At 35.5% G+C, this 25,979-nt stretch overlaps 1 protein-coding gene across 4 annotated transcripts in view; it reads left to right on the forward strand.

Annotated features, from left to right (window-relative positions):
* The window catches only part of LOC118199417 (urocanate hydratase-like), a 171,948-nt gene that overhangs the window by 3,492 nt on the left and 142,477 nt on the right, over window positions 1-25,979 (forward strand). For 3 of the 4 annotated variants that reach the window (XR_004759937.2, XM_035371273.2, XM_035371272.2), the window contains exon 2: window positions 8,687-8,817. The exons of the other annotated variant lie outside the window; for it this stretch is intronic. Coding sequence is in view for 2 of the 3 variants with exons in the window: in XM_035371273.2 (XP_035227164.1) it covers window positions 8,687-8,817 (131 nt within the window). In the remaining variant the exon portion in view is untranslated. The remainder of the gene's footprint in view (window positions 1-8,686; window positions 8,818-25,979) is intronic. 4 annotated transcript variants of the gene reach the window in all.

Here is a 25,979-nt window from a genome sequence, read left to right on the forward strand (position 1 = left end):
ACTACAAAAGCTTTGGTTTTCAGGACTTTCGTATTCTTCGCTACAGCCACTGCCATGAAAGAAACAGCAGCCGTGAAGATACCAATTGACAATCCTATTGATCCGGTATTGTGATTTGCTATGTGCGAATCAACGTTTGCTTTAACCGCACCAAAACCTATTACGGATCACAATACGAAATTTAACTATTGATTGCTTCTTTGGATCGAGATATCATACACCGAAAAAACACAGATTCTTACGAAAATCTGAAAGCTGCCATTTCGGAGCGTTGTGGACAAAGCCAGATTTAGACTTGATAAGACCCTAAGCTATCTGAGATATAGGGCCCTTTATAAGCCTGCTGTAATGTATTTTAATACTATTTATACTATATTTTAATTTTTTTGGGGAGGGCCAAGAAAGTGGGGGCCCTAAGCTATACTTTGTATAGCTTATACGCAAATCCGACCTTGGTTGTGGGGAAAGCAGTACTAAGAAATTCCTGAAATTACTCGTCGCGGAGCAACTTGGAGACAGAAAACCATCCAAATTGCTTCGTGTCATGAAAGGAGTGCGGAAAAAACATGATATATTGGTATAACTGTTACTGGGGTTGCTTATTCAGGAAATGCCGTCAAATGTTCAATCTATCTTTGCGTCGGTAGAGCTGCTCGATTCTTCGACAGCTGCCAGTATTGCCGATCGAAATTTAGAAGCTATCCCCGCTCATGTAAGTACAGATTCTTCACCTGTATCAGTCAGTGTGTCTAATAATTCTAAATTGGATTACCTACTGGGTGAGGTCTACAAATTGCGTGGTGAGGAATTGCCTCGACAACGATCACGCAGTTTGTCCAAAAACCGCTTTAACGGAAAGCGAAGCCCTTCATCTAGAGCTGCTTCGAATTTTTCCTATTGCTGATATGATCGCAAATTTAATGAGAAAGCAAAAAGTGTGTTTTTCCATGTACGTTCCAGGGAAACGAACGAGGGAAAGTGTAATGGCTACTTGCTTTACCCTTTGAGTCTCGTCGCCTTTTTATTAGAGACAGAAAGTCAAATAAAATGTTTTTGTGTGACACTGGCTCAGATGTCAGTCTCCTGGTAGACACCTACAATTTTTTCGGCTCCCAGCGGTACACCGGTTTACCGACAAAACACTTTTAAGTCTTGACCTCTGTATTCGTCGCAATTTTAATTTTGTTTTTTATGTGTGTAAAGTGTCAAAGAATATTATTGGATCTGATTTTTTTGCATTATTTTGATTTGCTACCTGATTTAAGGAACAAAAATTTTGTGGATTTAAAAAACTCATTAAAATATTAATTCCAGTATAATTAACTCATTTGTATTCTATTAAAGCAATTATTGCAAATAGTGTATATGATAAATTACCATCTAACTATCCTTCACTGTCAAAGCTTCCTGATCTGAATAAGTCTGTTAAGCACAATACTATGCATTTCATTAAAACTTCTGGTCCTCCTGGGTTTCATGTAAGCCTAGGAGACTAGCTCCAGATAGATTAAAAATTGCTAAGAATGAAATTAGAAAAATGATCAATTTAGGCCACATACGACCCTTGAAAAGTAATTACTCCTCTCCTCTACGCATGGCGTAAAAAAAAAAAAAAAAAAAAAAAAAAAAAAAAAAAGCACAAACGACAGGAGACCCGTGGGAGATTTTCAAAGGTTAAACGCTCAGACAGTGAGGAATAAGTATCCTAAATGTGCAATGTAAAGATTATCGCATAAAGAAATTCCCGAAAGATAAAAAGTTAGAAATTTGAAATGATAGGAAAAAAAGTTCAATGAATGTCCAAAGGAGAATTCATCTTATAAAAAATAGAAATTTAAAATTCTGCTCCATCAGTCATGTCTACAATATTAAGTGCAAGCAAAAGCTTTTCCTTGGTAGTTTAAATAATTTTGAATTTTTCGGCAGTCTGCATAAGTTTGCTAAAGAAAATATTTATTCTTTCATTCACATTTTAATTACAAAACGATCATATTTATTTGATTATATGATCATTAAATTATTAACATAAAGGGGATTAGTTATTTTAATAATTCATAAAATTCGGAGCATAAAATTTTCTGGGCGTAATGAACGGAAAAAAAAAGATAAAATAAAATCTAGAAGCACTCTTTTTTTAAAGTTTTGTGTGTTACCTATATTTATTGAATATCATGTTTTTCAACCGTAAACCACATACATTTGAAAAGAGCATGTCTTTAGAATTTCCGCACGGGAGATAAAACTGTAATTCTCTGTACAGTGCCTCGTTCTGAACTCGTTGAGTTAGTTAATCAAAAATTCGTTTAAGTTTTACAAAATATGAAATAGATTAAAACAAATTCGAAATTCGGCCGTCCAGATGCCTATGTTCGGGTGGAAGATTAGATTATTCAAAATTTGATGACTCTAGATACTTTCGTTTTTGCCACAGTGCGAAAAACATACGTGTATTCATGCAGATTCTTCATTATTTCATTTCTTGACATATAAATACACGGCGATAATATTTGGCAAGGAGACAAGGACATTTATAGTAAAACCACGCAAAATGCCTCTTCGAAACTAACAGCCTTTCTAGGCTACCGCCCCTTTGGGCTAATAAATTAAATTAACAGTAAATAAAAAAAAAATCTTTATAAATCCCTTATAGAAATTGTGCTATAATACTCATCTATAATTTTAAAAAAGCAGCACAATTTAGAATTTTTAACAAAACTTCCAAAAATTCGTTTTTAAATATTTTATTATTTTTTACTTATTTACACCAATAAAAAGCATAAAAATTTCAAGAGAAAATTGCTTGTTTGAAATTTTCTATTAGTTCAGATTTAAAATATTATTTTCTAAAAGAAGTAGTCACAAATTTCTATACAGCATAGGAAAAGCTAAAAAAAATATCCAGCCCTGAAAGCATGCAATAGCTTTATAATTATTTGGAACGTTAATTATGCTTGATAAATATGCTGAATTTTTAAAAATCAATCTCACTTTCGAAAATAAAAATATGTAGAAATTCTAATTTGGGAAATGAGGCGCTAGAACCAGCTTTTTCTTGACAAATTATACACGCTGCAATTGGCAAGCAATGTTAAATTTCTGCAAGTCGTCCCTACTCCTCCGGATGTGATCAAGGTGACAGCCTGCAACGCCTCAGACGAGGGAGAAAACCCGTTTGGGTTAGTCTATTTCTTATAAGGTCCATGGTCAAGAGTGGCCAATGAGAAAGTTCCTTCCAAATCAAGTTCTTACAAATACAGTCGCAAAATACAGAGAAGACAAAATAGGTAATTGAATAAATAAGAAGTGAAGAAAACTAAAAATAAGTAAATAAAGTCTTAATAATTTATAATAAGAAAACTTTCCATATACCATCTCCAAGGAACATGAATTTAATTAAAACCATGAATGAAGAAAAAAAAAATAGTCAGAAGTTAAATTACTATTTTAAAAAAGTAATTTCTGTCTCCCGTTTAAAAAATCTGCTAAGAAAAATTTTTAATAGCAAAAATGTCAAAACCAAAAGTAAATTTTAAGTGTTGAAAAAGAAGCTATTGTCATTAATCGCAGATTAATCGACTTATAAGGGGATAAACCAATCTACCATCAATTACTTCCATCACTTAATACTTGAATTTCCAGCCATTTGGTATTAAAATTTTGAAGACAATTTTGTTAATTTTAACTTAAGTTCGATGTTTAAATTTCTAATTAACTACTTGTTGTAAACTTTATTTTTTTGATTTTCTTATGATTTTGAATTAACTTTTAATGTTCTATATGTTTACTTCTGTTTTTGAGTTTGAAAATGAGAGTGTAGGGGATATGTCTTCTAAAGTAAGCATCTCTTTCAGATTAATTGTGTTCTTAATGAGAAACTTTCAAGATTATTTGCTATTTTGTTTAACAAGATTAAAGTGACCACATGTCCCGATTTTGGCGGGTCAGTCCTGCTTTTTTGGAGAACTGTCCCGCGTCCCGCCGAGTTTTAAAAATGTAATGCTTTTAAGAAAACATCTGGATTTCTTATTTTAAGTGTACTGTAAAAATACATTACCTATTATTTATTATAGTGAATATAAAGAAATAAAAAAAACACATAAAATGCATGCAGAGTTAACTAAATTAGGCGATGTAACAAGCAACGGAGAACCAGCTAGCATTAGCTGAAGGACTATTTGCTTTCCACACCATAAACCACAGTCAAAGCTTCAGATCAATTGACTGTACGTCGCAAATAATCAAAACATCGTAGGACAAAAAATTTGCACGTGCAAGGATAAAAACCGAAGCAATTATTTGTAATGTTTTTTCACCATATTCGTTTTCATAATTGCAGAAAGAATTAGATAAATCCACATTTATATCAATATATTACGATGCTTCCAACCACAGAGATTTAAAATTATTTCCCACAATTGTTAGACTTTTTGATCCAGAAACAGGAATTAAAGTTAGAATATTAGATTTTATTTCATTGCTGGGTGAAACTTTTTTTTCCAGTGGCAGATTGTGAACAGTTACAGTTTTGTAACAGAGTCCATTAATCTATACTAAGGCCAGATGTGCTGGTCTCTTTATTATGAGACATCTAATAGGTGGGCTACCATTGCCTCCTATGAAGGGACGGACAGTAAAGTCCCAATCACATTATGTTTCGGCTACGCGGGACTTGACGACGAAAGGGACAATTCTAAGAACCCGCACAGTTTCAGGAAACCCACGTAGCTAGGTTACCATTCTCACTTACTACAAAGACTTGAATGCCAAACAGTAATCGATTATCGCTCAAATCGGGATCACGTGATCCTTCAGAAGCAGAACTTTCGTCTGATTGGTTGTCTCTACCCGGAACCCGAGACATTTTCGGTGAGGTTTGAAAAAATCCCGCGTAGCCGCAACATTGCTTCCGTATCTAGGTGGGACTTCACTTCAGGCTGGACTCTTTTTCTGTAAGAATCCTCCCGTCCACCAGCGGCCGAGCGGTAAAGTCGCTGAACACTGGTAGTTCGGTCCGAGGTTTGAATCCCGCGAACGGGCTGGCTGCATGGCGTTTTCGTGGTTTTCCCCATGTGTAACGTGTATACGAGCCAGTTTCCCTTAGAAAGTCCTCCACGAAGGCATCCCTTCCCTTAGGCAGATAGCCCTAGTGTGCTTTGCCGTAATCTCAATAAACCAAACCAAACCTCCCGTTTAAACCAGTGCTACCAGAATCTCGTTTCTCAGAAAAATCCCGTCTAGCAGGGATTGTAGCCATGTGTGATAACCTCTTTACAACCATGCCTTTTCCAGGATTAGAACCCAGGCCCTTTGGTATTGCAGTCAGGCTTCCCTAGACACTATATCGTCTGGGCGGCTGCCGCGTCAAACTTCATAAATAATTTTCGATTCAATAAGTACTATTTTAAAGAAGAATAATTTGAACAATAAAATTATTGCCTATTCTGAGGCAATAATTTTATTGTTGACACTAACGCAAATTTTGATGGAAAAGCTAGAAGAGGCATCAATAACGTTTTTACGAAACTTAACGAACGATTGAACCAAAACATTATTCGAGCAGGTTGTGCAGCGCACAATTTACACAATACTATTCAAACAGTATCTGACTTACTTCCAGTAAATGTTGAAAATATTATTGCAAAAATTTATTCGTTTTATATATATATATACTGTGCGTGTCGAAGTTTGAAGGATTTTTGTGAAAGCGCATAAATCAAATATAAAATAATTATTGGTTACAGCAAAACACGATGGCTAGCTCTTTTACCAGCTGTAGAAAATATTTAAAAAATATACGAAGCATTAAAATCACACATTTTATCACAAGATAAATAAATGTCCGAGAATATTGCAGCTGTTTTTTGAAAATAACACTTCACAAATTTGTCTTCTGTTCATCCACAACCAAGCTACATTATTTCACAATGCTGTAAAAATTATTGAAGGGGACAAAATTTCAATTACGGAAGTGCCAAATGAAATCAATAATTTAAAAACAAAATTTCGAGAAAGAATTGATAACGATTATGTTCCCTTAGTTATTCGACAGGACATCACTAGGTTGGTGTTGGTGTATTTAATTATGGCAAACCACACTAGGGCTATCTGCCTAAGGGGAGGGATGCCTTCGTGGAGGACTTTTTAAGGGAAACTGGCTCGTATACACGTTACACTTGGGGAAAACCACGAAAACACCCATGCAGCCAGCCCGTTCGCGGATTCGAACCTCAAACCGAACTACCAGTGTTCAGCGACTTTATCGCTCGGCCGCTGGTTGGCCATCACTAGGTTGGAAGAACAAGGTGCCATATTAAACGATCTGAGTTTCTGAAAAAAATCAGAAATTTTTATAATAACTGCTTGGAATATCTTCAAAAACGGACAGTTTAATTCGAGGATATTAAAAACTTTCATTGGATGACATTAAGAAAGGAAATTTTATGGAAATATGTGGAAAAACTTTTAAATATATAAGAAACCATTAAAAAAAAATATTTGCGAAAAGGATCTTCTTGATGAGGTGTCATTGGTAAAAAGATATTTTACTGACGAAAAAAACTGATGATGGTGGTTGTCTGCAAATGTGGAAACAGACGAAAAATGGACGGGGTTATTTCTTCATTTTAAACAGAATAATATTTCCTATGATAATATTTTGAAAATTGTAGAACACACGCCCTCCCTTGAAGGAACAAATGCAGCAACAGAGCGTGTTTTTTTTTAGTATCAATAAAATACGGACAATTGAAAAAAAAAACGCAGTTGAAGATTAAAACTTTAAAATCTGTATTAAGATTAAAATATAATTTGATCATTCACTTGGATAAAAAATATAACCGTGAAAGAAAATCATAATTTTAAAATTAAAATATTTAATTAATTAAAAAACATAATATTCAAATTATTGTTTCTTACAAATATTTTTATAGTTACCAATAATTAATAATAAATATATTTTTGTACATTTATAGGCAAGTATATGAATGTATATAATAAAATATATATTTTTTTAAATTTTTGGTCTGCTTTCATAACTAAATTATAATTCTCATTTCATTCCATTTGTCCCGATTTGTGTCAATGAAAATGTGGTCACCTTAGACAAGATTCTTCTGGCTTATATGGACTAACGTCTTAATTTGGATTGGGTACTAATTGTGAGTTATTGTTTGGATCTAGCAAATAATTTGATGCTTACTTGGAAGTAAGATGAAACACTCTCTATTAATTTAGTTGTTGTTAATTGATAGTAGATTGGTTTATCCCCTTGATAAGTCGATTAATCTGCAATCAATGACAATGGCTACTTTTTCAACACTTAAAATTTACTATTGGTTTTGATTTTTTTTTTTTTTTTTTTTTTTTTTTTTTTTTTTGCGGTTAAAGATTTTTCTTAGCAGAGTTTTTAAACATGAGATTGAAATTACTTTTTAAAATATTAATTTAACTTCTGACTAAATTTTTTTTTCTTCATTCATGGTTTTAATTGAATTTAAGTTCCTTGGAGATGGTATATGGAAAGTTTTCGCATTATAAATTATTGGTTTATTACTTTGCAGCTTTAGCGCAAGTCATAAGCTTTTTAATTTTAATTACTTTATTTTAAATAAAGTCTTATGTACAAATAATTACAAAATGTACTGATGCATTTTCAGTAGTGAGAAAATTTTAGCATTGCGCTGTTGCAGACGTTGTCGCACACCACTTTTCAGATATGATGTTCACGAGCTCAGAAAGTCTTCATTGTTTTATGAAAGCAAGGAGTGTTTGTAGATCCTGAAGCACATTCTTAGCTTCTGTGAGGATATCTTGGGCAGGCTCGGCTGGGTTCGCAGGGTCGAAAGCAGTTGACATACATCGGAGGGACATCCTTCGGCTTCGTCCATTCGTGAGTAAAGTGCCTTTCGCCACATTTGACGCAGCTTGCCCGTGATGGCAGTGAGACTGCAAATGATAGAAACCTTGGCACTTGAAACACTGCACTTACCCTACGAGGCCAAGATAGAATCTGAACACAGTTTTAAGGTTTAGAAGATGTGTCAAGTTGTAAATATTTCGGGAGAGGTCATTTTAATCCAGAGTCACTATAAGAGCGACTGTATTTATATCAAAACAATGGGCAGAGCAAGCGAAGACAAACGTAGCGTTATTTTTAGAGGAAACAGCAATGAAGCATGAAAAATTAAGGTACTGGAATTCTAAAAGCATTAGGAAGCTCCATATTGGAATTAATGTCATTAACTAAAGAAGCTAACTTTTTGCGAATATGCAATGCTCAAGGAAACATCTGATTGTGACTTAAGTTGCTCAGTGATACATGTGGTCTCATAAATTACATAAAAAGTTTCATAATAATTCTTTATAACTGAATAAACCGCATAGTATTTATCTTTGTTTGTATTAAATTTTTTTAATGTTCGTCAACACCAGATATTTTGTATTTTCTATAAAATGCAATTGTTGTTTAGTCTTGGATTATAATTGTAATTTTTATGCGCATATGCATATACTATAAAATATTGCTATAGTTAGTTGACAGCTGAGTTTTGATGCGAGAACAAGTATAACCAATTTGAATTGAAAATTTATTAGATTAATAACGTTGATGGGTGAATTATTTCAAAATATAAGCAATATATAAAAACCAAAAAATATATAATAATATACGACATTTTATTCTTTTCAGTTGGCTCTCCAGAATAATCTCAGGTATTTTCCAAGCCACCTTCATCATGAACTTGCCCCAGAGTTTGCAAAAGAGTTGAAAACCTATGGGCATATATATATGTATCGATTTATACCCGCGTTTGAGATGCGGTAAGTTATTATTACTGCCTTTAGGTAATACCAAGACTGAGAACAGACTTTTTTCTACCGATTTTTGGCTCATTGTTGATATATGATAACTGATAGCATTGCTTATATGAATGAAAACAAGTAATTCCACCATTTTGAAAAAAAAAAAAAAAAAAAAAATATTTAATTATATATTTTGCTTGAAAATAGTAATGATAAATTTAGAATACATAATATATAAAACAATTTGGATGTTGAAAGCATGTGACTGTGACTACAGGTTAAAGAAGTAGCTGTAGTCACAGCCGATTTTAGTATTTCTTTATTCTTTCTGACAAACATTTTTGATGCATGACTGATAAATTGATACACTGCAGCTGGTTATGCTACCTTACGTTCAGAAACTGCAAAACGGTATATTCTAGGTGGTAAATGCTATGCCAACGTAATTGATCAGCGTTTGTCTGTTTTGCCCCAACCGTTATCGAAGGACGAACTTTAGAGGAGGTTTCAGAGAATATAGGCTTTCATCGATTAAGATACTATCCACATGCTAACTGAAACTGTGCCTCGTAGAGTTGCAGCTTGCATGGCCGCGAAATGCGGTCATACATCTTAATGATTCCCTGTATAGTTCAGCACTGCATAGATTTATCTTTCAATAAATAACATCACTTATTTAAATATGCATTAGTTGACATTCTACCAAATCTTTTATGCTGTTTCATTTTTATGCCGGGCAGTGTATATTGGTTGGCATAATTTTGGCAAGAAGTGCTTGAGTATATAAGATAAAGCATCGAGATGTTTCTCTTCGTGACTCTCAGTTTAGGAGTGAAGGAATTTTCAAGTACATCTGAAACTATTTTAGCAGTCTCGGAGTTTTACTGGGCAAGCAAACTGCTATGTAGTATCTGTCCAATGAATTTTGTCAGAGGGAAGAGATTTAACTATTTTCCAGACTGCATCTGTTTGAATTTTCATGCTGTTTATTAATTTATCCTGTTGATCAAAACTACACTCTGTAATTAGAAAGGAATCCCGTGTCGTTTAGCATTAAATTGACGTTTAATAATTGGGTCTGTTGGAACTATTCGCGTCTAAAAAGGCGATTTTTTTTCTTAATGTTTTCCAGAATCTGAGCAGGCAGTGAAGTATGAGAAGTCGATCGAATAGTTGTTGAGAACTGAATAACTGCATCTTGAATTTTATGATTGACGGAGGTAATTGCGTATTCAATATCTGCGATATTATGGAGAGATTTGCATTAGTATAAGTTAATAGAGGAGATAAAATATCTTTTAATTTCATCCAATTGATTGTTTTGCGTTGAATTGCATTGAGTAGATATACATGAGATAGAAAGTAAATAGAACGGGCAGGTGATCAGAAGTAAGGCATCTTTGACATCCAGGCGATTAATATTGTTATGAATTTTGTATTTAGTTAGATATTTTTAGTAGAATTACAATTAAAATTGTCTTATTCTCCCGTGCAATGCAGCACGAGACGTATTTTAAGAGAAAGCTACGTCAGAAAAGTAAAACTATAGGAGCACGTGGCATTTAACATTTAATAAATAGATATCTCGTAATATACATTTAAATTGAATAAATGTAATTGATTACTATGTTAACTGTAACTGTAATTCCATCCTCTTATTGGTTTCCAGAAATCTAGAGAAGCAGAAAATGCTAGAAATATCTCGAGCGACCGATTGAAAGCCAGAGAAAGAACATCTCAGCTCAGTTGTTTAGTTAGTTGCTGTTAATGCGATTTGTTTAGTTCCGCGCGAACTGAGATATGCGAGTTAGCTTTTTCTTTCTCCTTGAACTGCGATGTATTTTGACGTTTTTAGTGGTTTAAAGTATAGCTACTGGTTGAATTGCGTTCTATTTAAGGTATTTGCGGTTTACTAATTATTACTGCCTGATATTGTAAACGCTTGTACGAATATCTCTGAGGAGAATTCCAGCGTTCTGTTATATTTCTTTTGATAAGAATAAATTTTATTAACCTTTTATTGGACTTGTGCATTCAATCTATTACGAACTTGTACGCACGCAACATCTTTGAAACGCATCTTTTGAATGTCATCGAATTGATTCTTTTGCATTGAGTGACATTGGATAAATATATGCCATAGAAAGGACATAGAACAGGCAAATGATCAGAAGTAAGGCATCCTTGACTTCCAGGCGAGTAATATTTTTTAGAAAAAGAATGTCAAGAATTTCACAATTTTCATTAATATGATATCTTGCATGAGTTGAAGAACCAGTAATTTTTATTATACTGCGAATAGCAGAATATTTCGGAATATTTCCATTTGTATTAATGATTTTTGAGTTCCAAATTCAGATTTTAGTGTTGAGGTCACCTGCAATAAGAGCTGGGAGGAAAGAACAGGTAATATTATTAAAATCGCGCTGAATAATTAGATAAGATGGGATATTATAAATTTAAATGACGAGATATTGTTCTTTTTAATGTTGTATAAATAATTGCAGCAGTAGCTTCGAGATCTGATGTAAGTGGGAGTGAATAAGGAGTAAACTTGATGGTATTTTTGATAATTTTGGCTGCTTCCCTTCCACGGGTGTGAAGTTTATCATTGCGAATAATATTATAGCCTGGGAATTTTAGTTTATCGGATGGCTGAAGATGGGTCTCATTAACCATCATAATTATAAGATAAAGAGGGCGCAAATTTAACTGTTTAAACAGTTTATTTACAAGCCTAGAACATTGTTGCGTGCGTACGGGTTCGTTACGAAATGAATGCACAAGTCCGATGAAAAATGAACAAAAATTTATTATTATCACAACAAAAATGCTTAAATTTTCTCAAATTATCATGCAGTATTACAATATCTCACAGTAGTTATCTTTTAACTACTCAAATATCCAATAGAACGTAATTCAAAACAGCTAAAGAACGCTAATCCGCGAATTCGCTACAATCAACAAGAGCAGTTTTCTAAACAACAACAAACTAAGCAACTACTACAAACTGAGATGTTTTCCTCCTTTTATAAGATTTTAAAATCACGCGCTAGAATTTTCCAGTACTTTCTCGAAATCAAAAAGAGATATTTATTTATTTAATGCACGCGCTCTTGTATTTTCAATTTTCCGGCTTAGCTTTCTTTTAATATTCGTCACGCGCTGCACTGCGCGAGAAATAAAACCATTTAATTTATAATTGAACTAACATTAGCTTTTTAAATACCAAATTCGTAACACTGCCCCCTTCCCAAGGACTGCACGTCCGGGGCAATACAATCCCTGAACAGGAAGCCAAACTTACAACTGAGGCATAAATGCAAGTGAGGCATAAACATTACATTACAATATCAAACAACATGAACAATAAATGCAATAAATAAAATTAATCAAATGCTATCAAATACAAATTAAATACTAAATGCAAATCAAATACTAAATACAAATCAAATCAAATACACATTTAAAAACAAAAAGGACCATGGTCTTATACTATTTACAATTATTTACATTACGTACTATGGCCATAGTAATGAGCTAACCTGTCGCAATGAACGACTCTAGGTTTAGAATTCGAAGACTTACGGATCCGAACCACGTCGTCATTCAGTCTGTTCAGCACTGTATATGGACCATCCGAAGGTGACTGTAATTTAGGACTGAGTCCTTTTCGTTGAATCGGGTTCCACAACCACACCTTGTCTCCTTTGTTGGATCTATGTCTAATAGCTCTCGTGTTGTTTCTGGACTTCACTTTCTCCGTCGCCAGGTTGACTCGCTTTCGTACGGAACGGTGCATCGCTTCAAAACGGGCCTGGACATCTTGGATGTATTCCTCAGGCGATGAAGGCGCATCCGTTTGGCGATCAAACAGGCGGTCACAAGGCAGACGAAGGTCTCGACCGAAGAGCTTCTGAGATGGAGAATAGCTGGTAGTCTTGCGTTTCCTTTCTACCCTAGTATGATTTCGGCAGCTTCCCGCCTTTCCAGGCGAGGATCCCTGTTGAGGATGGATAGTCATGTGATCAGATGCTGAAAGCAGTTTGTTGCTTTTTAAGTCTAAGGAAAAATTGTATTTCCTTAAAAAGTCCAGTCCGAGTATGCATTGATCTGTAATATCCGCCACATATGCCGTGTGATGCTAGGCGGCACTTCCGAACGTGATGCTCACGTTTAACTTCCCAGCTATGTCGATCTTATCACCAGACGCAGTCTGAAGAGTGACAAAGGATGGCGTTCAAATAAGTTTATCTTTAAACTGTTGAGCTAAATCTCTCCGAATGATGGTAACATTAGCTCCTGTGTCAATGATCATATTGCAGGGAACTCTATCGATGTACCCATTGATGGACAGTCCGTTACTGTTGCCACTCACTGTAGAAATCTTGAGCGCTTTAAAACAAGGTTTTTCATTCTCTGGCAACCTCCGTTTCTCGATATGGTCATTCATTTGTTTCCTCCGTCGTTGCTGGGAAATGGTCTCAATTTTCGTACCCTGGGGTGTTCTGCAATTCTTTCGTACGTGGACTTCAGTTCCACAGTTCCAGCACTTTGGTTTCTTGTCAGTCCTTTTCCTTCCCGTGGCATTTAATTGTCTGTTTAAACCGTATGCCTTATTTTCCGTGCTCTGGGGTGTTCTGCAGTTCCTTCGTAGGTGGCCTTCAACACCGCAATTCCAGCACTTCAGGGTCGGTTTCTTTTCACCACTATTCCGTCTTAATGCATTCATAGGTCTTGTCAACTCATCCGTTTTATTATCCGTGCCCTGGGGTGTTCTGCAATGCCGTCGTAGGTGACCTTCAGAACCACATCTCCAACACCTTACAGCTACTTTGTTCTCATTGCTACTCCGTATCAAAGCATCGACTTGTCTGGATAAATCATCTAAACGAGCCATCAATTGATCCACTGGCTCGTGGACTCGCACAGCTCTGACTGGGTAGCTATCTCTACGAGTTGCTTGCTGGGCTGCCTCGACTTTTACGGCGTACAGAGCGCTTTTTATGTCCTTCACATCTGCCATTCGCAGTGCTTTCTGTATTTCAGGGTCCCGGATGCCATCGATGAAATATTGCAGCGACAGGATTTCCCTCGTTTCTCTCGGGCACTCCGTAAACGCGAGGTGGGACAGCCTTTCAACATCCGTGGCGAGTTCCTGGAGTGATTCGGTGGGCTTCTGTTGACGAAATTTTAATTGAAGACTGCTGTAGTCTTTTAAACATTTCTCACCGAAGCGCTGCTTCAAAGCTCCGGATAGAGCTTCGAAATCTAGTCTTTGATTTTCGAGAAGCGTCTCCAGGATATTCGCTGGAGAAGCGGTGACAGGCTCTCAGAGAAGCGGTGTCTGCTCTCAGAGAAGCGGTGACAGGCCTTAGCTTGGGAATCCCATTCATTCGCATCTGCAACGATAGAAAACTGGGTCTCATACACTTGCCAGGATGTCTTCCCATCATATGTAGATAGCTTCAGAGAGGGACGAGCAGGCATGGGTAGAAATTTAAAACTTTCCGGATTGCTCCCTGCCGTCGCTACGAATTTCTTTAAATCATCAACTTCTTTGGTGACCGCTGAAACTCTATCATTAATTTGTTGTTCCACGGCAGAAACTCTCTCTTCTACACTCATGTCCATAAATTAAGGATAATGCAAAATCAGGCAAAGGAAGAGTTAGAAGCAAAACAAATTTGACTTATTTGTAAAGCTTATTTATTAAACAAAAGGTAAAGAGCAAAAAAAGATGCTATATGTTTGATATTATTAAAAAAATTAGCGATTTTTTCTCCCTGGAGCAAATTACAAAAAAAAAAAAAAAAAAAAAAAACCCTATTTACAAAAAACCAATATTACATGGTTGGTATGATTGTTAATACATCGTATGTCTACCAGACGATGCAATACAGTCCGTATAACGCTTAGGCATGCTGAGTTCAAATTATCGATCTGATCTTGTGGGATATTACACCACTCAAAAAGCAATGCTCTCCGAAGTTCCGGTAGACATGTAGAAGGAGGTTGACAGGCTGCAACCCGTCGGCCAAGCATGTCCGACACGTGCTCTACTGGATTCAAGTCCGATGAGAATGCTGGCCTGTCCATACGGGTGATATCCTCCGATTGAAGGCATTAGCTTACGATGTTTGCACGGTGAGGACGGGCGTTATCATCCATAAACACGAATTGTGCACCCATGGCGCCCCGAAACAAACGTTCATGTTGTTCCAGAATGACGTCCCGATAGATTTGGCTCGTCATGGTTCCAATTTGAACATGCAGGTCAGTTCTAGAACCCAGAATAATTCCACCCCAAAGGAACACTCCTGCACCACCGTAACGGTGTCGCTCAATGATGTTTTCTTGGTGGTAACGGGTATCTGGAGCTCTCCGTATGAAAGTCCGGCGAGAATCAGACTGCAAGCTAAACCTGGACTCGACGGAAAACATCACACAAGCCCACTGTTACGGTGTCCACAATGCATGCTCTCTACTCCAGGCTAACCGCAGGCGACAGTGAGTTGCAGTAAGTGGAACGCATCTGACAGGTCTACGAGCATAGACCAATCTGCCCTAAGCGTCTGTACACGGTCTGCCTTGAAATTGTCGTACTAGTGGCTGAAGAGAACTGACGAGACAGGTCTGAGGCTGTGCTCCGCCTGTTTCTTTTGGCAGTAACTGCCAAATACCGGTCCTCATTCGGTGTTGTAACTCTGGGGCGACCTGTGCTGTAACGTCTACTCACATTACCATCATCTTGGAATCGTTGCAAAGCCTGGAGATGACACTCTGGGCAATTCCAAGTTCGTCTGATACTTCCAGTTGAGTACGCCCACATTCCAGACGGCCAATAATTCTACCACGTAAAAAATCATCCAAATGCGTCCTTTGTGTCATAACTATTCGGTTATTGCACTGAAATGCCTATAAAGCGCTTGCGAACAATTCTACGTCTTTGCCTGTATTCCTTATATATCACTCTCTTACACTCTCATCATTGTGACGTACCATTGGTGTCATCTGGTTACTTCCTGAAATTTCTATTCTCCTATTCTGTCTTCCATAGCCTCAAAATTACTTTCTATTACGCAGGTTATTTTTCTTTTCATTTCGTCTTGACCTGCTTCCATCTTTTCTTGTACAGCTTTTATATCTTCTTTAAAAGTTACTTTCAGTTAAAAGTTACTTTGACCAGTTTCCAACTTTTCGTGAACGGCTTCCATTTCCTTTTTAACGGATCTCATCTCTCCTTTAACGGAATCTTGGCCCAATTTCATTTCTTCCTTAACGGATTCCTGGCCCAATTTCATTTCTTCTTTAATTTCTTCTTTAAATGAGGCAAAGGCTGATATTAACTGCCTTAATTGCTCTTCCATTGCTCTTGTTATTGGCATTCAAATCCCACCGCTGCCACCAAAAATTGTTGCGTGCGTAGGGGTTCGTTATGAAATGAATGCAAAGTCCGATGAAAAATGAACAAAAATTTATTATTATCACAACAAAAATGCTTAAATTTTCTCAAATTATCATGCAGTATTACAATATCTCACAGTAGTTATCTTTTAACTACTCAAATGTCCAATAGAACGTAATTCAAAACAGCTAAAGAAAGCTAATCTCTAATGTCTTTTCTGTTTCTTCTAAATACCATTCCTCCTGACCTCAGTATGCATCAGCTAATTTCCAGTGATTACCTTGATAATACCCTAACATAATTTCCTTTACATAACAATGGTAATGTTTTTGTATGACGATCATGCTATGACGTTTGCTTAATTCTTTCTTGGTTGATGTTTTTCGTAACTTGATGTTTTAATAATTCTTCTGATGTAGGAAGAACTGTTTTTGTTTTTCTACTCATAAGTCGCTGAACTGGTGATCTTAACATCTCATTAGCTGGAGTGTTCCAATGAGCTAATAATGCTAAGTAAGGATCAGCATGAACTGCTCGAACTTTCTTTAACAATTTCTTCGCCGTTTGTACTGAACGCTGTGCTAATCCATTCGATTGCGTTTGGTATGCGTTGCTCGTTTTACATTTGAACTGGTATTTTTTGGCAAATTCAACAAATTCCTTATTCGAAAATTGAGGTCTATTGTCAGATATCACTATCAGTGGTATGCCATATCGTGCAAAAGGAGATTTCATATAACTGATCACTGTCTACATCCAGTAACTAGTAATTTTGAGATTTCCAAACAGTTGAAATTATAATCTAAAATTAATAAGAATACATCTTTGTCAATCTCAAATAAATCTATTCCAACTTTATACCAAGGTAAATTAAGAATTTCATGCGGTGATGTGATGTGGGCGGCGCAGCCCGACCCTCTTGGCGGACTTTACGTCGCCCTATGGTCCTTTCATGGGCTGAGCCAGTTTAAGCCAGAAACAACAGCCCCAACAAAGCAAAACGAAACAAAATTAGGAAGCATAAAGAGAAATCATAAAACACGACGTCAGTTATAGAATCTATGTTTCTTTGGAAACATAAATTGTGGACCCTACGTAGAAGAGGAAGTAGTGAATTCCCGCTATGTCTTTGAAGAACAGATACTGCAGAAGAAGGTCTTAAATAACCTTTTTATTTGAACTAAAGTAACAAGATGCACGCACTCAGGGCTCACAGTTCACCACCACTTGTGGTCTTTACACTTGAGGTCTTTACAATACCTTTTGTTTAGAAGTAAGATAAAGAGTATTTCGTTACTGCATTTTACAGTAATTCTACTTCCTCTGTTGTGCTTTTTTTCTTTTAAAAACATGCTTTCTTCTTTTGAAAGGAAAGGAGAAAGTAGTGAAAAATGTAAGGTGCACTTTTATAATACGTTTCCTGTATATTATGCGAAAGTGCTACCAGTATCATCATTTAAAGTGCTGTTGTACGTATTAGAATTGTAAAATGTAGATATAATTCGGAATGTTTTTGAAGAAAGTTATAAGAGCGTTTTTTGTATAACATTCTTTGCACGTAACTGGAGACTGATGCAAATACTGTTATTTGGTGTGATTTTGTACGTTGTAGAACTGTAATTTAAATAAGTAAGGAAATTTGAAACCTAGAAAAAGTCGTTAAGACGTGGTGTAGAATGTTCTATGAATATTCTTGTAGAACACATCACTTGAGAATGCCATTCAGAACGTTTTATGAACGTTCGTTGTAAAACGTTCTTTACGCTTTACATAAGAGTGTCAATAACACCCCAGTATTTGACTAGGTACCGTACTCTAAAGAATTCTAGCATGTAGATGCGATTCAGAACGTTTCGCCTTAACATTCTTGACACATTCAGGAAAAAAATTGGATTGAACGTTCTCTGAATGTTCTTGTGCTAATTGGGGTAATAAAGAAATAAAAGTCGTGAAATTTGGAAATAGTTAATTTTTAAATAAAGATAGGATAGGAATTAGATGCAGCTGTCACACTGTATGAAGAAGTCTTAGTAGAAGATCCAAACATTCTTTCTAAAAACAATTTGGAGGCGCAATCTTTGTTTTCTTTGAAGATTTTAGACATAGTCTCCGTGTTGTTCCGCAGTGTAGCAAAACCAAAATATTTTCTATATGCATGAAGAATAATAAGTGTTGCCGAAATTTTCAGGTCCTAAATTAGACCAAAATATTCGTGCCGATGAGGATGATATGCCATCACAATACCGAGGCTTTTCCAATTGACTTTTAAAACTTGGGAATGGAAACAGCCTGGATCAACAGCCTGGATCAGAGGAAGGCATTTTCGAAATTCCTTCAATCCGTGTTGAATATGGATGCATAACTGAAGTTGTCTTTCCTGATGTCATCTAATCAGGGTATGTCTGCATTGCCGACTTTGCAATCCTAACTCCAATATACCGCAAATCATTTGAACTTGGTTAAAATACCCTTAGACGATTTCAGTCTAAACTGAAATGTTATACTAACATAGATTCATTCAGAAAGACAGTGTTAAGGCCACGCAGGAAGCAAACTATCTATTGAAGTTTTTGAAAAATTTATCATTTGGAAGTATATCTTCTCATAGACTTAATTTAAGTTGTTATTTAAAAGTTGGTACGATAGTAATGTTGCTACGAAGCCTTGACTCATCAAGAAGCATTTGCAATAACATAAGAATGGGCTTTAAAGAAATGAATTCAAAAGTCGCTAACTGTGAAATTCAGACCGGATCCTCTAGAGCAGGGCTTCTTAAACTTTTTTCAGTCGTGACCCCTTTTTATCACTGAGAGTTTTTCGCGCCCCCAGGACCCCCTAATATTTACGAAAATTTTGTGGGACCCCATAAGCATTGCGCAAACCAGACACACGCGTGAGTGAAACTGTCAGTTTTTACATTTGTACTGTAATATACTTTGCAGTTTTAGGTCATTAACTTTAATTTCTTATTTTAAGACATAGAACGATGTGAAAATTTTAAATAAGTAACAGACGAAATGACAGCGTCACGTGCAAAGCAAGTAAAATGAATGTTTATATTATAAAAAGAATGCATCCAAACGTTTCCGTTTTTTCTTTGACTATATTGTCTTATCTTTATCTATTTTATGATACATTGTGTAAAAATATTTGATAATTGTAAAATTATTATAACAAGTTAAAGAAATATCAAAACTGCTAAAATTTTTGGCGACATCGTGCTGCAGGTCCAGCGACCCACAGTTTAAGAAACTCTGCTTTAAAAGTATCTTGCATTAATTCGAAGAATAGTTTTTGCACCCAGTGAGCATAATCTTCTCTTTACATTAAAACGAAAGCAGCTTCCATTGAGACTTGCTTTTGCCATCAGTAAAGGTCAAGAAAAAACGCTGGGTTCAGTTAGTATTTATTTGCCATCTCCAGTATTCAGTCATAGACAACTTTATGTTGCACTTTCAAGAATAATGTCCTTTCAGAAAGTCAAAGTCTTGGAAAAGAACCAACAAGGCAATTTAAAAAGAAAAGAAAAACCATAAAGCTTACTCCTAAAGTGTGGTCTATAAGAAGTTTTTCTCCCAATAAATAAGCAATATAAAATATAAAAATGCACAAAAAGGGCTCGCAACCTTGGCGTAGAACGGGTAGTAGCATGGTAAGGACATGCGTCTTCTGTCACTGGGAAAGCTTTGTTATTTTCAAGTATATAACGAAATTTATTTGCAGATTTGAAAATAGTGTGTCACATCTGTATTAAATGCTTTTGAATGCGCCAAATAACCTGCCAAAAATATTGTAACTGTTACAAAAATGTTTAACAACTAGGAAATTTATTAGAGTATGAGTTTTTTAGCCCAAAGGCGCAATTTGCCCAGATGGGCTACTAATTTCGTTTTGGCATTTTGCGTTGATTCACTATAAACGGTGAATCACCTTTTAAATCTTTGCCACCAAATATTAGAGCCCTGTATTATATTTGACGAAATTAAATAACGAAGAATCTGCATAAATGTATGTATGTTTCTCGCACTGTGATAAAACAACAGTACCTACAGCCATCAAATTTTGAAGAACGTACGTCTCCACCCGAATATGGGCATCTGGAAGCTCAAATTTGGAATTTATTTTATGATCTATTTCATATTTAGTAAAGCATTTATGAGTTTTGATTAAGAAATTCAATGATTTCAAAGTGAGCAATGGAGAGACTGTACAGACAAAAAACAAAAAAAAAATCTCCTGCGCGCGAGACTGTGTATCGAAAATTCTAAAGATATGTTCTTTTAAATATTTTGCGATATTGCTGTTGAATAGATTTTTATGGTTTAAGTGCTAAGAACGTGATATTTAATAAATAAAGGTTGCGCACAAAAGTTAAAAAATACTTCCCTTTAGGCCTAACACAAAATCTAAAAGCTTTTTTTTCTTTCTTTTTTTTACGTAGAATTACGTTTCTCCATAATGGTCTGATGGGAAAGCAAAAATTAACACGCTATTTGAGGTGCGCGAGAATGCTTATGAGTTCAAAATTACAAATATTACGATCAAAATACATCATTAGGAAAGAACACATTCGAAAAGAAAGAAAGAAAAAAAAAAAAACTGGAAGCTTTCAAATCTTATATTACTCCTAAAGGAGCGCGCTTTTTTAAGGTTTTGTGTATTACCTTTATTTATTAAATATAATGTTCTTTGCACATAAACCATAAAATTCAATTCAACAGCAATACTACAAAGTATTTAAAAAGAGCATATCTTTAGAATTTTCAATACATAGTCTCGGACGGAGATGATTTTTTTTTTTTTTCCTGTACATTACTGTAGTGTCGTCATTGCTCGCTCTGAAATCATTGAGTTTCTTAACTAAAAACTGATAAATGCTTTACAAAATATGAAATAGATCATAAAACAAACACTAAATTTGGGCTTATTGGTTCCCATATTTAAGTGGAGGTCGACGTTATTCAAAATTTGATGTCTCTAGGTGCCTTTGTTTCTTCACAATGCGAGAAACATACATACATACATTCATGTAGATTCTTCATTATTCAATTTCTTTAAATATAATGTAGGGCGATATTATTTTGTGTTTAGGCATAATTTGAGCTGCAGAATCAGAATTTGAAAAAAAAAAAAAAAAAAAAAAAAAGTGGAAAGTATGAAACTCAAGTTCAATTTCATCAATGCGCCGAGTAAAATGGAACATATAAAGTTGTCCCATTTATTGACTAATGGGATGTGTGTATTAGGTATCGCAAGCCTTGCTAGGTATTAAACTTCACCGGTATTTTGATGAAGAACACCCTGGATAGCATCCAACGGTGTCCAGCCCATCTTTCCCTGCCACCAACCACTCCAGAGGACTTTGGCTCTCCGAGTGTTTTCCCCCCTTACCACACAGACACTAACAGATATCCGTGTCTTTTCCGAGATTAGATCTCAGGCCCATCGGTATGGCAGTTAGCGTGAATAATCCCTATTGGATTCTTAGAATTGACCCCGGTTTTTGCTGCTAAGCCCAAGAGAGAGTCAGTGTAAATGTGCTTGGGCGCGTTAGGATATTTTCTGTATAAAATTACAGCTCAGCTGTTAAATCAGCTTAGAAAACAGAGTTTTCAAATTCTAGTTTCTATTTCGATACATGTATCACATCACCCTCTACGAGAACAAAAATGCACCCTCAGTGTTTTCTGGAGTTTTAAAGTTATACGTGGTGTAAGAACATAACATGTGTGTGTCATTAACGAACTTCCTGTTTTCTTGAGAACAGACTCCAATATCCACCGGGAAAGTGATCAAGAAAGACTCGTTAAAAACACTCCCCTTGTCGGTATATTCGTTACCTATCTGGTAAGAGTAAGAAAACATTTGCTTTTGTCTGTGAAATGCCGAAAAAATAAGACACGTTCGAACACAGGGAAGCTGTTATCTTCCCCCTTCTATAATAAAACTCTAATGTTACTTTTTATTAACCAAAAAGTCTATGTCAAGTTTTAAAATATATCTATTAAAAAAGACTACCTGTCTAGTTATTTTCATCTCGGAAGACCCGCGATGTTGCGGTATGTACACATCCCATCCCACTGATTTGCACTGTCTTGCTAGATGGATGGGCTTGAGAAGTTTGTTTCTGGATGACAGCGGAGATGAGATTTATATTTCGTATAGTTTGTATGAATGTAGATGTACCCCCAAAGACTCTTAGTTCGTCGCAAGAGGGAAGCACATGCTATTAGCCGCTTCTCTTTCGACTAATAAATCTAGTGTGGGCGTGCCTGCCACAATCTGCAAGGCTGCTGGCGAAGTAGTATGATATGCCCTGCATACCCTAAGAAGTATTACCCTAGATTTGCTGCTGCATATAAAATAACTCGTTCCTCTGTAACCTTGTTTGGTCTCAATAGCGAATCGTTGAAACTGCAATAAATGAGAAACTGTCTGACACAGTATATCACGCGACATCTGCCTTTTCATGAATATCTAAGATGCTTTGATCTCAGACAAGACAGTAGCTGAGAGCATGGGGGAAAAGATCATTCAGACCACTTTGTGTTCTACTGTCCACATTTTGAAAACATTAGGCTAAAACAGTATTCCCTTTACTTTGTGCATTGGGAAACACTCATCTTTTATAGCTGATTCCAACTTTTACTGCAATTCTCTGGCAGACTGCTTCCTTACGATTTCTGCAATATTACTACATTTGTTTCGTATTGTATGTTCATTTCTGCTATATGTTGGCATTTTACAAAAACGTGGACTCATTTTTCTGCATTAAATATTTCGGTATTATTTTTGTGACAGCTTTGTTTCTTTAAAAATTTAATAACGATGTTTATGTACTTATGTATCATTTGAATTTCATACATGTCTTTTTAACATTTGTATTACATGGTCATCTATACATATTCTGAGTACTATGTGTACCTCCCGCATTTATATATAGTATTCGCACATTGCATGGTGTCATTTACATTTTATTCAATCTGTGTTTACTTGATTTAATAAATGCAGGCTAGTCTGTCGACCTGACCTTGGGCTGAGGTCTGGTAGATAGTGGTTGACATCTTCAGGGTTAATAACCAATTCACTAAGGATATAAGAAATATATCTGAGTCGGGAACAAATTCAGCGGTTTACGTCAGTAATCACTATACCAGCTGGGCGGCAAATTACATCACAGTGGGTCTAACAAAACAAAAACAAAAAACTCTGCTACACTTTTTTTTTCTTTGCTTCCGAGCCGGTAGCAGAGTATAGTTTGGCCGTTTTAGCAGGAGTTATCCAGCCTTCATCATCGGTAGATTGTGAAGAAACAGCCGCGCTCTGCGATCTTTATGACAGCTTTTTCTTTCTATCCGCTTGACGTTGGGCGATTTCGATCGTAATCGGGTGACCTGCGGGAAGTTTCTTGACATAATTTGCATCACAAAAAGGTATTCTTGCCAGGCCTTCCTTATCGGTAATCGCATAGAAAATCTTTTCAACTTTGCTCAATGCTGATTTAACAGGTTTGCCTTCTTTCAGTTGAAAATTCATTCTTATTTCAGATGAATAAGATCATTATCTTGATACTTAAAATCGTAAAATAGAACAGCATACGCACAAGAACCGAACGATGCTCGTTAGGCATAGTGATAGCGAACCAAGCACGCGGCAGGGGACGTACGTACTACAGAAAATATACGGTTACTCTGATGGGCGGCTCGTTACGCAAGCAGCTGTATAGCGGTGAGAATTCTACTCAGAATACCGGTTAGGATTCCACCTTAGTTTTAACCTACGCTGCTTTCCGTGTAATTTGTATAAACCTATGGACTGAATGGAAACAAGGCACAAAGAAAAGAAACTCATAGAAAGCTAATCGTTAAACTGTGATTTCTATATATGACTTACGAAAAAGGAAGGACTAATTTTATAAAAATGTAAATGTGTTCTATACTTGAGTTACGAAAAAGGAAGAAATAATCTGATAAAAATGGAATTAAATTTTTTATATTTATGAGAGCAGGAAATACTGATATAACAGAAAGTGTTTATTCATTTTTAGAACGAATTCGTTAAAAGATTTTATAAAACACTAATGCTTTGGAACGAAATTTTCTGGCAACAGTCTGTTATCTGAAATGAAAAATATCATCTGATAGATTTAAATTTATCCTTCTAGCAAAATTTTGCACGTAAATAAGCTGTGGATTGAAGGATATGTTTTTGCACTTTCCAAACATAAATATTCTTAATCCATTATTCAAAAACGTTCTGAAATGCATGGTATTAAAATTTCGAAGTGCAAAATACGCAATGTTTAATGATCGGAGTAAAAACCGTTAATCATTTCTTTTCCATGGAAAGAAATCTCCATACATATATCCAAGAAAGATACGTACTGTATTTCAAACGTTACATCATTGGTAACAATTAAAAACCCGCTGACGCAGAAATCAATTGCAGAGCCTTTAAATACATCTGCAACAACAGTAAATAAAACAATAAATCAAGATTTACAACTTAAAAAAAAGGTAAAAAGTATAATGTTCACCAGCTTTTGCCGAGGCATGTAGCTCAACATTGAACAATTTTTAGAACCGTTATGAAAACTATTTAGCAGGAGGATAAATGGAATTGCATTGCGACACTCGATGAGTTACCTAAATGACAGCATAAGAAAAAAAGGTCTGTTTATTATTGAAAACGAAAAGAAAAAGTGTAAAACCTGTGTTCCAACAATTCAGAGAAAGTTTCAGTAAAGGGTTTCTGATTACTGTAGGATTTTCATATAATGGGAGATTAAAATTAAGAAGAGTGGAAAAAAGCCTTTCAATCAACTAAACATACTATCAAGAAAATGCTTTACGTCCAATATTTGCGAAAGGGGTTCTATTTGTTCCTCCCAATGACTTTCAAAGAGTGAAACTTTATGAAGACAAGTCATACTTCAAAAAGTGCCATTGCATTTCTTGGAAAAAAAAAAAAAAAAAAAAAAAAAAAATGAAGACTGATGCAAGCATTGCAGATCTGAAAAGTCACCTGAAGTTTTATCAATGGACTATTGTGCGATTGTATCAATGGACTTTGGTCTCTTGGAAAGAGCTCTTTCAGAATGCAAACCCACTTCGACTGATGAACTTTGGAAAGCAGTGAAAGAGAGGAATGAAAATCAATACTACTGGAAATTTTATGAAAGCCCTTCTAGACTGGAAATCATGACACAAACTTATAGTCCAGAATAAATAAGGCTGTCGATCAGATATTTAAAAAATTACTCTTTGCTTTTTAAACATTGATTAAACGATCCCGAAATCAATCTAAAAGTGTGTAAACAAGCCCTGTAGATGCCCAATGCTACGATCCCTGTGGAACCTTAAATCGGCCCTTACTATAGCTTCGTATTTTCAGTACTAACTAGTTTGAAACAAATTCCTGGAATTATTGAATAGTTTATTCATACAACTTTTTTTTTATCTAATAAATACTTTTTTTTTAATAAAAAAGACATCGGTAATTTGAAAATAATGAACAAATCAAGCAGAAGAATTTAAGGAACGCAATTTAGGTGAACGAATTGGGAGAATATATTATTAATAGTATAAAACAATAGAAGGCACTACCGTTTATAAAATTGTTTTGAGAATCAACGATTTTGTTATATATTTATGTCAATTTTGAGCTTCAGAAACACCATACGTAACGCAGTTTAGAGCTCTTTTTAATAATGGTTTATATTATTTATTTAATAATATATTAAATAACCTTAAATTCTACAGGGTGCCCACTT

The sequence above is a fragment of the Stegodyphus dumicola genome, chromosome 5 (assembly GCF_044657685.1).
Source record: "Stegodyphus dumicola isolate Sdum_Otavi_A_Nest chromosome 5, ASM4465768v1".
Classification (NCBI taxonomy): Eukaryota; Metazoa; Arthropoda; class Arachnida; order Araneae; family Eresidae; genus Stegodyphus; species Stegodyphus dumicola.